We start from the raw sequence: 14,005 nt of genomic DNA, 5'->3' as shown, positions 1-14,005 counted from the left end.
TATCTGTTTGCTTTAGGACAGCATTTGCACAGGTTGCTTCAGGTTGCACAGCAACCTGTAGAGTCCTGTGCTCTAATTTTCTTCAGCAATAAAAAAAACCTCAGGTGTAACAGAGATAAAGGTGGGGCTAAGTATGGGGGGATTGAATGTTTGAGGAAAAATAACACAGGAAAACTGTATGTGATGAATACATACATTGCAGAACACATGACCTGAAAATCAAACAGACCAAACCACTCAAGTCTTTGAATGACAAAACCTTTTTCTACCACTTTATAGGAAAGCTGGGGACTGAAGTCAGCACTGCAAAATACTTTTGGTGGGAATGGAATATTGACATTATTAACTTCAGTGAGCAGCTTGTGTTCTCTAGGTCTTGATGGTTGGACCACCTGTTGAACCTAGCTAGGCCTGTGCAGATGTTCAGTTTGTGTTCTGGGTCTGGGAGGGACCTTTGTAGTTTCTGGACTCTGCCTGAAAGAGGAGATTCAAGTGGACCAAAGTAATTTTATTCTTGTAAGGTTGAATGGAGCAACCTGGTGTAATGAAAGGTTACCTGCCCATGGCAGGGGATTTGGAACAAGATGATCTCTTTAAGGTCCCTTCCATCCCAAAGTAACCTATGATTCTAAGTAGATAAACAGCTCTCACCTACTCTTTCCTTCCTGAGGTTGAAATAATCAAACACATAACTCAGTGGGAGTATTTTAAGGGAAGCAGCTCTACTCAGTGTAGGCTTAGAGAACTGACTGCAGCATTTCTTGGAAAAACACAAGCACGTAGTAAATCCTAACAGGTTTCCTGCAATGCTTTAGGGTACCTTAGGCAAAACCTGGTGTACCAGTTTTTACGTGGGGATCTTCCTACCTCACTGTAATGTAGTGTTTCTTTAGCTGGGGAAAAAGAGCAGCCAAAGAAATCACAAGCTTGGGGGAGGAGGTCTGCTGGTTTTCTGCTCACATAAATTGCCTGCTAAACACACGTGGCCCTTAAAGGGCTGTGTTGGGGGGATAATTCCCCTGGCAGTGCAGCACCACGTGTTCCTGCTGGTCCATGCACTCCATGCAGCTGTACAACATATCACATAACGTGGTCAATGCAGGCACACTGGCCTCCCATTCCAGGGGGCCCCCAAAATTGTAAATAGAAGTGGCAAAGAAACTCCTGGAGACATAGCACTAGCTGGGGAGCAGGAATGCTCAAGCCAACTGCCCAAGGCTTGTAGTCGAAGGTCACTTGTCAGGAGACCGGTCCTGGCTCAGAGTGCTTGGCTTGTCCCAGGTTCTTGCCATGGTTGCATGTCCTAGCCTTGCTGACATTGCACTGAATAATCTTTTTACACAAAACAAACAAAAAACAAAACCAAACTTGGAAAACGATGGCATTTTACGTATAAATCTGTTTTATTTTATGTGAAATTTAACTGAAATGATCTTAATGATTTATGTAAAGTGAAATACTGGGTTTTCCTTTTTCTTTCTCTTCTAGCCCTGGTCTCACACAGGCATATTAATGATTATTTGTCAAAGTCACACTGTTTGCTTACAAGGTAGGAAGGCTTTTTAGACACTATAATGACAGCTTTTGATTCACTTGATAATATTTAGAATAAGCCATAAAAGCCAATCTCTGAACGAACAGACCGCTTTTATTGGCTTTTAGTGCTATTACTGCTATCATAAGTGGTAAATTGGCCTAATGCAAGTAATACTGCTGTGTCATACTGTAAAAACCACTGCTTAGTTTTACCTTTTATTTATTTTTCATGAAAAAATTTTAAGGCATGGGGACTGTACCATCCTTCTACAACTCTTGGTGATTCCCTCCAAGTCAGAGCTGGGGAAGCTTCCACTGCTGTTTGGAATTTCTCTGCTTGGTGATTACCACCTCTGATGGAACAGGGCTGATCACAAAGTTAGGAACCAAGAGTGTGAGTGAAGTGAATACCTTGCTGAAGCTCATAGGCTGTTTATTTATTTAAATCATAAATTAACAAGAAAAAAACCCCATTGCTTAGCTGGAAGCCGAATTGGATATATTTCAAATTCTTTATGCTAGATTTTTATATGGCTTGTTTTATAATAGCAATAGTATTTTTTTAAATAGTAAGCACTTAAAATATCTGCTGACAATAAATTTGGTAACTACGTCATCCAGCCAGAATGGCTACCAGGTGCCATAATTGCTTTTTCCTATGATTCTTTTGGCTTTCTTCCCCTGCTTCTCACCACCTCTTCTATTGTTTTGCCTACTCTTGGAATATAAGCCTGGATTTCAGAGACTTAAAATTCCAATAACATACAATTTTTTCTTTTAATCCAAAAAAAAAAAAAGAGTTTATAATACAATTTTATGTTTTTCTAAGTGTTTGTAAATAAGGGAAATAGTTGAAAAAGTGAAACTGAAGATGTCTGAATTGACTTTTCAGTTTCTGTTCTTTTATCTTCCTCTTTTTTTCCCTTTGCCCATGTAATTTCACAGTAGACACTTTCCAGTGGTTCTTGTTTGGAAAGGAAAAGTGTAGTATGTTTTAAACTTAGTTAAAACTTGAATATTCTAAAGTCAAATAAAACTTTATCATGATATACTGTGTGGCCATTAAAATATTAGTCTAATGATAGAGAAAAGTCTATCCTAGTCATAATCACTAATTTAACTTGAACGCATGCTTGAAATAATTATTCACATTCAATATGCTGGGGGAACAGGAAGAATCATATTCCAACTTTAATTTTGGCATCTAAGTATTTGTGGATACGTGATAGCAGTTTGGCATATGTGTTAGTTGCCATGGGTGTGTAACAAAACAACTTGGTGCTAAAAGGGTTTAACTTCTTTTTAAGACAACTATCCTGACAAGGGTCACACAGGAAAAAAAAAATATTCCTTAAGTCTGATATCTGAGTTTTCTTCATTTGAAAGATACTAATTTGACATATATTTTACTCTGAAGAACTCAAGTGGTCTTATTTATCCCAAATCTACACTCCTTTTAAATTCCAGGTGTCATGGTATATCCAGATAATGTTCCCACCTGCATCTCTGCTGCATTAGCATCTTATTTCTTTTGAAACTGTTTGTAGACATATTTCAGCAAGAAGAACATAATCTGACAGTAATCAGTTCTTGGATGTCTCAACACTACTGTGGCATTGTTTGTTTTTCTGTAGAGCACAGAGTGAGAGGTGCATCTATTTCTCTATCTCTGGAGCCTACTGACGTATTCAGGCACAAGTTTTTCTTCCTGTGCATATTTCTGTGCTGTGTATATTCATTTATGTGTGAGAGAAGAAAACATTATCATGTTTAACTGCTGCAATCATAAGCACATTAAGTAGACAGATAATAAACAATCCATCTGAATTTATGATTAAGTTAATTGTGTCTGTGTTTTTCTAACGTGTTTATTCAGATTAAAGACTGAAATTAGAATGAGACTATATAATCAAGAGACCCTAAGAGACTGTTTGACTCCTATAAAATAAAAATTAATTTAGTTTAGGGGGATAACAAAGATCACTGTAGCACTTAAATATCACTTAGGTGGTAAAGAGGCCTTGTGAAATTCTCTTTGAAGAGATGTATCTCAGTAGTAGTAAGAGTTATTAAGAAACTCAGCTGACACTGAGGGATTCACCACCTAATTTTTGTCCATGCCCTTCTGCCCAGCAGGCACCAGACTCACAGATTCAATTTCTGCACAGCACATGCAGAGGATCAGGTAACTGGGAGCACTAAGCTGATGGGAGAGGTGAGGAAATGAGGGATTAAAACAGGAAAAGCACTGGAGGGAATGGAGAAAAGGACCAGCCAAATTTACTTAGGCTGCTCTGCTTGCATTAGGCTCCTTCACCAGTCACTGCTCTTGAGACTGTACAGGAGGAGATGCTGTAGTTCCTTCTCACCCATCTGAGTGTGAGATCCCTGCTGGTGGACTGGGAACGAACAAGTCTCAAATCCCTCTCTGCCTGTGCTCAGCAGTGTGTTAGAATCATAGAACGGGCTGGAAGGGACCTTAAAGATCACTCAGTTCCAACCCCCTGCCATGGGTAGGGAACCTTTCACTTAGGCCAGGCTCAGAGCCCCATCCAACCCGGCCTTGAACACACCCAGGGATGGGGTGTCAACTTCCCAGGATGGAGTATTGAGACCACCTCTCTTTTTACTGGATGGCTGAATAAGGTCCCTGACAGGAACTAGAGCCCATCTCCTGCCCTTCGTGCAGGTGTCCTACTGGCTGGGCTGTGTTGTCCTTCCCTTTCATAGCCACATCTCCAAACCATGATCTTACATGGAGTATCTGATCACTGGGAATGAGAGTTTTCCTCTTGGAGGTGTGAATGTGAGTACTTTCATACACTCATGTGCTCTCAGCCCAGATCTGAAGTCACAGAACTAATCACCAGGCTGTTCTGAGAAGGACTTTATGTCCAGTATTTTATTATTGGTCATTTAGAGAGGTCACCCTTAGTGTCTCTTTCCATTTGGATGTAGTTCCAAATATTTATTTAAAAAATAGGTGGAAGAATAATTCTGCTGAATCTCAGCTAACAATAAACATTTAAACTAATTCCACTTTTTGTCTTTCTCCTAACTTTTCCCGTAATATCTTTCATAAACAAGAGACCACCAGCATGACCAGGATTTACCCCATCCACTGCATTTTGTTTTGAGCACTGGAAGGCAGTTGTATTTCAGAGAATGATTGCAAATCTTCAGTGAGGTGAGGGGAGGTCTATTTTTTTAATATTCTAATTATATTTAATCTAAATATTTAATTGAACCCCTCCAATAATAATGATTTTGCTACACCTCTATCAACTGTCAGTCTGGCTCTAGATACCAGTGTGTAATCTTGCAGACCTTCTGGAAACTGGCCCTGAACTGCTCATATCCATGATTACCCTGCCTTTAAGCTCAGGGTAAAAGTAAATCAGGACTGAATAGTTGTTGTTTTGATGGGATTTCTATCAAGGAATTAATCTCTATAACTAAATGCTCATTAGTAGGTTTGAAATATCTGCTTTTCATAGCATTTAAACATCTAAAACTCTCTTAGATTCAAATGTCTTATTGTCTCCCTCAAGGGGAAAATGAGTAATAACCCCAAGTTCATTTGTGTTATTGCTCCAGATGAGAAGGAATACAAATAATAATTAATTTTTGAGCTTTCAGAAAAAAACTTGACCGAATAACACAACATTGGGCTTCACTTTTACCTGGAAGAGAAGCAACCCACTCTTGTGAAGGTGGTACATGTATTGAATCCAAGGCTGACAATATTCCTGACAGTTATACAAACAGATGCTATAAATTATGAAGCTTCTGAAGAACTTAGTGCTTTTATTAGTTCTGTATTTTCTTCAGCAGGTTACTAAATTCTGTTTAGCACAGGCATCTTTCTGGTTTGTACTGCCTCAGATCTAGGAGACCAGGTGGCATTTATCCCTTCCCTCTATGACTTCAAGTGGTAAAATGGTTTCATTCCTCCAGCTGCAGTGATGTTCTAAGATGATTAGAGGGATCTGCCTTAAACATACTGGGACAAATGAAATCTTTTGCAAGCCAGTGCAGCTCTGTTGCTTTAATGGAATTACTCATTGCTTTGACACTGACCCTTAGGCTAAGATTTTCCATGCACCAATTTGCCATCTTAAATAGGAAGCGCTATGGAGGCCCTTGGATATGTGGATTCTGCTTTAACGTGTATGTTGCTGAGAAACTCAACAACTAAGGAGTGTCTGTATTGTTTTTTATGTTTTGCTCTACTTACACAACTGAGGGTAAAATTCTGAATATTTTGCCCAAGTACAGCAAAGAATAGAATTGGTCTGGAAAACTTCCAGCAGTGAATGAAACAATATCTTCAGGTCTTCCCCAGAATTGGCAGTTGAATGAAATAGAATTTTCCTTTCCAAATTTACTTAAGGCAATCAAACCTAAATAAACCTTCACTTACATTTTTACAATCAATATCCAGCATAGGAGTGTGACTTTAAACTTAACCCTATCACCCAGAGGAGTAGCTCTGTCTTTACTGTATGTCCAAAGTCTTACATCTCCAAGGATCTGCCAGCTCAAAGATCAAGGACCCCTCAGTTTATAACACTGTAATTAGAAGTGGTGAGCTGGGACCATTGCAGATTTCATATACTCCCTTGCCATTGGAAGAGTCTTTAAATCTGCTGGTTTACAACTTAAAGGAAGGGTTGTCTTCATTAATTCATTTGGTCATAGTCCTGAAGCTGACAAGGCATCTTCCAGGAATTTGAGCCCCCTGGGATCCTTGTCATCACTTTTTAAATGTGCTTTTTCTTGTGTGTGTGTGGTGTTCTTATCTGGAAACAGTCTGCTTGGATTACAGCATTCATCTTAGAAGCATTTGGCATTTTCTGTTACACGAAACTGAGAAGTCTTTCTTTGCTATCAGTCTCCTATAAAGCTTTTCAATGCAATGACTTAATTCAGGCTGAAAGAAGAGAGTGAAAAAAGCTTCTGGACCCAAGTCAGCAAGATTCAGGAAACAAGTGTCCAAGCCTGTATGTAAAATTGCACTCACTGACTTCTGAGGCTTTAAAAAGAAATTCCAAAAATGTCATTTAGCTCCCTAAACACAGGGATGAAAGTCAGATCAAAACACTCTGCTGAGAATAGTCTCAGAAAAGGTACAAGACTCGTACTTCAATTCCAGCCCCCGCAAACCAGGTATAAAACTGGAAGGTGGTGAAAGAGCTGGGAAAATCCCTGAGTGTCTCCAGGACAACTCTCCTTCTGCAAAACCAGTCTCATGGCGTTATGTCCTTCCCGCTTTATCGCTGCTTGTAAAAGTCTCTCAAAGCCTCTGGGTAATAGAGAGGAGTGTTCTGGGGAAAAGGCAGTTTTGAGTGCTGCCATGTAGAAAGCTTTTGCTTTTACCCCCGGGAACACAACCCCAGGACCAGGCTGTGGGATGTTTAGGTGTGGTACAGCCAGGAATATTCTGCTGGGATGTACCGCTATTAGAAATGTGGCCCAATCTCACCCGGTGGGATTAATACTGGAATAAAGTATTATTTGAATAATGTCACTACAGCCAGGTCTATGATATGAGTAAATCTCCCTTTTCATGTGAAATGTAGTCCTTTTAAGGGGTGAAATATAATCCTGACCAGAGACTCTATTTACCACTTAAGCCCTATTTTATGGTTTAAGTGTTGACCTTGCACTGACCCTCAGTACAGGGCTGAATTTCACCCTACAGTGAAAATCTGCTGGCTAGAGCAGTGGATTAGAGAAATTGAGGCTAGACTTTTTACTATTTGCAAGACAATGAAAACAGGCTTATTTTAGACAAAAATGTTTCTGATTTACAAGAATTTTAGTGCAGAAAGGGGCTATTTTGGTGAAAGTCTTGAGATTAGAATTTCAGTTATATTTTTGGCAGGAGAGCAAGGAAGCCATTTCATTAACTTTTCACTGGAAGTTATATATGGAGGGCATTTGTGTACACAGCTGGGCAGCATAAAACAGGAGGGCTTTGTGTGAAAATATCCTGAAATGAAATTTCATTTCTGTATGACTTGGATCCGCGTTCCTGGGCTGCTGTGGCCAGTTTTGGATGAAGCCATGGGAGGGCAGTGTGAGGCCCTCACACATTTTCCCTTGCGTTTGCAGTGGATGCAGAAATAGTGAACAGACCACTGCGGTCCCTGTACAAAATCAGTGTCACCTTTTATAGCTTTATGTCAGTAGATAAGCTCCTGCCTGCTCCCACGTATCCATATGGCTGTAATCATCAAGTGATACCAAGAGATTTGTTTGTAAAGAACTCCAAAAGCCACATGCTGAGGCTGGTGTGAATTTAGCTCTGCTTTGACCTCCCTCCTTTTCCACCAGATGGCTGCTAATCTGGCACTAAATCACTGCCATGGTGGAAAGAGCCCCTGGTCCACGTGGAAGAGGCTGTGGCTGTGTTGTGCAAAGTGGGACCATTCCTGAGTCAGCCCTTGGAAGTGTTGCTCATTCTTGAGTACGACCCTATTGAAGGGCATATCTTGCATGGCTTCCAGATTTTACAGGGCCCTCTAATAACTGTGCCTGATTAGGAGCCTGTGCTCTTGCTTGGGGTGTGATGATCTGCTTGTTGCACATCTTATCACAGAATCAGAGTGGCTTGGGTTGAAAGGGTCCTCTGAGGTCATTTTGGTTCCAATCCCCTGCCCATGGGCAGGGACACCTTCCACCAGACCAAGTTGCTCCAAGGGATGGGGTAGCCACAGCTTCTCTTGGCAACCTGTGCCAGGGCCTTAACACCCTCACAAGGAATAATTTTTTTTTAATATCTAATCTAAATTTCTCCTCTTTTACTTTAAAATTCTTCCCACTTGTCCTGTCACCATCTGTCTTTGTGGTCTTGTAGGGACATGAAGCAGGGAAGACACAATCCCCTCCAGAGGACACTTCTCTAATATTACCTTCAAGCTACATTGGCTGTTCTTTTCTTACCCATGTATATTCATAGTCTATACACTGTCATTTATGTTATTTTGTGCATTTCAGGGCAAAGCATGAAAAAATAAGGACAATACATGCACTGAGGATTCCTGCTCTAGTTTTTCTTGGCAGATAACTTGTCAATTGCTTCTTTGCAAGGGAACTCGTGTTTCCCTCTGCTCAGAGGTTTTGTAGGTACTGGCATGGGAAACTCTCTATCTCTGTCCAAAACCGCCTCCCATCTCCAGCAATGAGGTCTCCCCCATGGCAGGGAGCAAGCAGACATAACTGCCTCCACTCCACACAAAATAGGAGTCACTGTCTGGTTTTCCTCCTGTGTCCCAGGCTTTCCTTGGGTTGATTCTCATCAGTCAGTGTTAAGGTCAGACAAGCAGAATTGCCTTTTCTCAGTCCTCATTCATACTGATTCTGATGGATTTGCATGTGATGGTCTGATGCATAACCTCCAAGCACAGGGTTTCTCATCTTTAGAAATAACAGTCTGAAGAATATTCCGTACTACCAGAAAACACTGCTGGTTTACCCTGAGACATCTTGGTACAGAACTGTGATCATTTCACTGTCCTTGTTTTCACTTTCAAGCTAGGGAGTGTCTCATGTTATCCACATGTAGACTTAAGTGCTAAGTGCCTCAAGAGGTGCAAAGATGTTCTAGGACGTTTTTAAACTCCAAGCAAAGGTAGAGCACACATTTACCAGTCTGCTCCTCCATGTACATATTGATTAGTACAATCCCACGTGTCCAAACTACTGTTTTTCTATGATACTTTTCACAAGGCTGGTTTGGTTTCTCTTTTGCTCTGGGGAAGAAGTTTTCCCTCAGAATGAGGTTTTGATTTCAGCTTTTAGATGCTCCAAGACAGAAGCAAACTATCTTCATCCAGGAAAAAGGAGAAGAAAAATAACTGGCAGCCAGATTAAAATCCCACTCTACCCTGATTAAGCAGTTTCTAATGCTGAAAGACAACAAAAAAAAGTGATAAGTACCTTATTTTGGTGTTTACCCATTGTACTACCAGTCCATAAGCTTTTACTTTGCAAAGCATTAGGAAAAAAATGAAGTCTAAGAAAGACACTAAAGCCACAGCCTAGTCTATATTTTTTTGTTTATTTCTGATACTATGTGGTTCATGATTGTTTCTTTTAGAAGGAACAAATAATCAATACAAAGCCATGAATAAAAATAACTTTTCTTTAACACTGGATGCTAAAAGAACATATAGTCTTCTTACTGTGCCTGATGGAAACAGTACAAGTCTGTTCTCCACAATTCGTTGTTTATTGGAATGCCTGAAATCTATACATGAGGTATTTTTAAAACATTTAAACATAGAAGTTAAGCTTCTGCTCCAGACAATTTGTTTCACCATAGTCTAAAAACCCAGTGCATACCACAGAAGTGCTTAAAGCAAAGAAACAACAACAAAGTTTTTTAAAAGCAAACTTTAATATTAGATAAAATAATCTCCATATTCTCATCTCAGGGAAAATTTTCTTTCCTCATGAGACAAGTTCACTTATTTATTGACTCAGCTGCTGTACAAGACCCTCAAGTCCCAGTTCTCTCTGTGGCACTATGGAAAGACGTGCCAATAGTCAACACTTGGGTGCCTCTGAGAGATTATAGCTCTTCCAAGTACAGAACAATCAAAAGGTTAATAACGATCTAGAAACTATGGGTGGTGTCTCTCCTCAGGAAATGGAGAAATAAACCATTGTGAACTAGTGACACTCAGTGAAATGAACTCAGGAATGTGCAGGTGTGAGGGATGGCACACCTGGTTCATGGAGCAGGTCTGGAGCAGAGGATAAATAACAATATGGGACTCTTAGAGCCTCTGCTCAGAGACGAGGACCAGTCAAGGTCCTCTCTACCTTTTTACCCCTTTGTAAAGCTGTAAATATCTCGTGTTCTCTCCTGTGGTGGAATAAATATTCAATTCACTTACATGTTTGCTGTTTGCAGGGTGAAGTCCAGTGCTACCTTGTAGGCTCAGACCCCGACCCCACTCAGCTGTATCCCTCTCTCTGATGCTCAAACTACAAAGCTTCTGCTTGCAGAGTTTTTATTGAAGTTATCTGACCTTCTTGCAAGCAGAGGATTTTGAGTGCTAAGCAAAACTGTGTCTTGGTCAGTCAGCTCTGCTTCATTTCTGCAGAAATGCTGCATAAACAAGGAAAGCTGCAAGGCAGGGACATTATTTCAGGCCTACTGTATTGCAAACTCCCTTGCAGCTAAAAGATCTAAGGTACAATTAATTGTATGAGCTTAAAATAGTGATGGCACATTTCACAGATGACATAACAGTGGCTAAAAATGAGCCTTTTCCCCAGTATTCCCACAGTTGTTTCAAAATATGAGGTCACTTGTTGAGTCTTTCTGAAATACTTATGTTAGGATTAGAATATAACTGTTCTCATTAAAAACCATAATTTGCACCTAACCATGGGTATTTAATTTCTATCTTGGGCATCTTGAAAGTGTTTGCTTTGAAATTCTATTTAATTTGAGTTTTACTTGTCTGTATGACATACAATAAAGTGATTCTTTTATGACCAACAAACATACATAAACACATAAGCTAGGTCCTAACTTGGCAAATCTATTTTTTCAGCAAGAAAATATCCTAAGAAACTTCCCTCTTTATGTGTCCAGGAATATGCAAAATTTTATGTCTTTTCCTTCTAAAGTAGTTTAACAAACAAAATGTAGTACTTGAAATACTGGTATTTGTTGCAAATGAGTTACTTAATTCCTGTTAATTTTTAGCCTAGCCTTTAAAACTGGAAAGGTCCCCATATTTGTCTTTCATGACTCCTCCACTTTTGAGACTCTATATTTCTGTATATACAAACCGCTGACAACTGATGGTTCTTTATTCTCAGATAACACACTTCCAAATCCAAACATTCAGGCTTAACCTTTACTCGTATTTGAGAAAATCAAATTAATATTAATCTAATTCAGTAATAGTTTAAGTTAATAAAAACTTTTCATCAGAATTAAGATGACGATCCATACTTCTTACTGGCTTATAGTTCAGGTCAAATAAAACTTTCCCAGGAATGCAAGGATATTAGTAAAAAGAGCTTTCAGGTTACTTTAAAATTTTGTAGTTTAGGCCTTTCTGCAGCGTAAGAAGTTGTATGTGCATGTTACGTAGAAGTCAAGCGATGGAATTTGAATGGTAGAAATTTCTGGACATATTTAAGCCTACAGGGTATTTTTGTGCATTTTTCTTCCAAAATATAAATTAATGGACGAGAAATCTCTTTGAACACAAACCACTAACTAATAACTCATTGAAACTTACCTTTCTTTAGCCAAGAAATATTTTGCTTCTCATGGTCAAAACTTTCTGCTTGCTTGATTTTTACCTTGTCTGTCTTGTCTTCTGACATCTGTAGGGGAGAAAAGAATTTTGGGATGTCAAGTTCTCTTAACGAAAGTTTGACAGAGAAAGATGTTCTCTATTTAGGTTCCTGCCATAATAAATTGTGCTTACTTACACAGACACTTTTTTTCCTGCAGATTATCGATACTTCACAATATCTGAGCCGTTAAATTTATGTTCTGTTTCTAAATGCTTTATCAATATTACATAGTCACTGTTTGTAGAGGGATGCTTCTGTAATGTAACTATAAATTACATTATGAAATAAATTATGAGCTCATAGCATGGTGGTAATAGATAAACATGTAACACAGAGTAGATGCAGTCTGGCTAAAAAGGAGGCACCCAGGCTGCCCGTTTGTTCTGGTTCAAAGTTGCTGTAAAGCCTGCTGTCAGAGAGGTATAATTATATAAATAGCAATAAACATTTATAAAGGAAACTTGAACAAAGTGAATTCCCCCCCCAAAAAAAAAAAAAAAAAAAATCTTTACTGCTCTTGCAACAATTTCTTTGCTGCAACACGAACGATCACAAACAGTCACGGTACCTGAGGGCATTGTGTGCACAGGAGCTCTCAACCCAAGCGCTGTGGTTTACCTCCACTGCCTGCTAGGAATAAGATTAGGCTGTCCAGGCTTCTCCTGGCTGCTTTATATTTTCACTGACTCCAGTTAGGTAAAGCATTTCTCTATTTTTACCTGTATCTTCCAAGCCGGGGGTGGGGGGGAGCAGAGGGCTCAGTCGCTGAGGATCTGCGCTTTCGGCCGAATCCCTCGCTGCGTGTGGATGTCCAGCATTCCCGCACACCGACAAACCGAAAGGATGAGCAGTGCAACTCCCTGCCTGCCTGCTGTGTGGTGCCAGATTTGTCTTGCTGCCAGAATCAGTCAACTTATTGCTGAGGGTTTGTTTTTGTTTTGTTTCACCACTCCACTCACCCCTCCACACACACACCTCAGATTTTCATTTGTGTGCACTTCTAGAGCTGGGTAGGGTAGGGAAGGAGGGGGCTAATCAGCACCCCAGCACTAGTGGAGTGATAATAAAATATCAAAAGCTTTTCAAAAAGGTTTTGGAATTGGTTTGGAAATGTTATTACTGCAGTTCATAACCCAGTGAATCTGCTAGAGGAGGAGGAAAATAGAAAGGGAACCAGGAAATTAATAGCGCCAAATCAGATAAACGTGTCAGGTTTTTTGTCTAAATATAAACTAAGATACTGAAGGATGTAGAAATTAGATGCTGAAAGTCTTTTTACAGTTGTCACTTTGGCAATGAAATGGTCTAAGCTGTTGGGGATCTGGGTGCTGTGACCCTCCCCAGCTCAGGAGGGTGAAATCCATCCTCATCCTAGTTGGAAGGTCAGCCCTCACCTCCAGTGCCACAGGGCTGAGTGGCCCCTGCTGGGAATAGCACAAGGGCTGGGTGGGGTCGACAGCAGCACAGGGCAGGGAACAGCCTGGACTGCCCCATACCTTGAAGGCACTATAAAGTTGAAGTTCTTAGTTGGCTTTAAAAATTCTCTTGACTTAATTACCAGCAATATTGCTCTAATATCATTTGGAGTAGGGTGAAGCCTAAAGAGAACAATAAGATTTTAGGGTGCTCAGATGTTTAATTTTTTCATATAGGACAAAAAAAAAAAAGGTCACTCTGCTTCCCAGAACTGAATTTTGAAAATGTTGGTTTTGGATTAAATGCAGAATTACTCAATTATCTTACTTTTTAAGCAATATTTACAAAATTTCAAGCAGCATTTGTCACCAAATACTATAATACAGGATCCCAGTGCTTAAGTGTGGCCAATAAATAATAACATATTCCCTTTGTTATGACAATTATCTTCCTCTACTCTCCCATCACATGTCATTCTTGCAAGAAAAAAAATGTTTTCTTTTTTTTTTTTTTTAAATCTCCTGTGCCAACATGACTGAGATTCTTCTACCATCTTTAGCTAATTGTGAATTGTATGGTAAGTGCCTACTTACCTCTCCAAATTGAAATGATTAGTCTTGCATGGTTTGAAAACCTATTTTAAGCAGGGTACTTCGGAAATAATTGCAACCACAGGGGGGGAAACATCTAGGGGTAATATTTTAAGATCTTTGTTCCATTC

The 14,005-nt window shown here is 39.7% G+C and overlaps 1 protein-coding gene across 2 annotated transcripts in view; it reads right to left on the bottom strand.

Moving 5' to 3' along the window:
* Window positions 1–12,827, bottom strand: part of MDFIC2 (MyoD family inhibitor domain containing 2) — a 46,395-nt gene extending 33,568 nt beyond the window's left edge. Inside the window, exons 1-2 of one of the 2 annotated variants that reach the window (XM_050313206.1) lie at window positions 12,588–12,827; window positions 11,808–11,895 (exon numbers count right to left, since the gene is read on the bottom strand). In XM_050313206.1, coding sequence (XP_050169163.1) covers window positions 11,808–11,895 — 88 coding nt within the window. In that variant the 5' untranslated portion in view covers window positions 12,588–12,827. Of the gene's footprint in view, window positions 1–11,807; window positions 11,896–12,436; window positions 12,556–12,587 lie in introns of those variants that run through there. The other variant, XM_050313207.1, reaches the window with a different exon arrangement.
* Window positions 12,828–14,005: the final 1,178 nt, after the last annotated feature.

The sequence above is a fragment of the Myiozetetes cayanensis genome, unplaced genomic scaffold (genome assembly GCF_022539395.1).
Source record: "Myiozetetes cayanensis isolate MyiCay16 unplaced genomic scaffold, myiCay2020 scf18, whole genome shotgun sequence".
Taxonomy (NCBI): Eukaryota; Metazoa; Chordata; class Aves; order Passeriformes; family Tyrannidae; genus Myiozetetes; species Myiozetetes cayanensis.
This window is presented reverse-complemented; position numbering and strand designations above follow the sequence as displayed.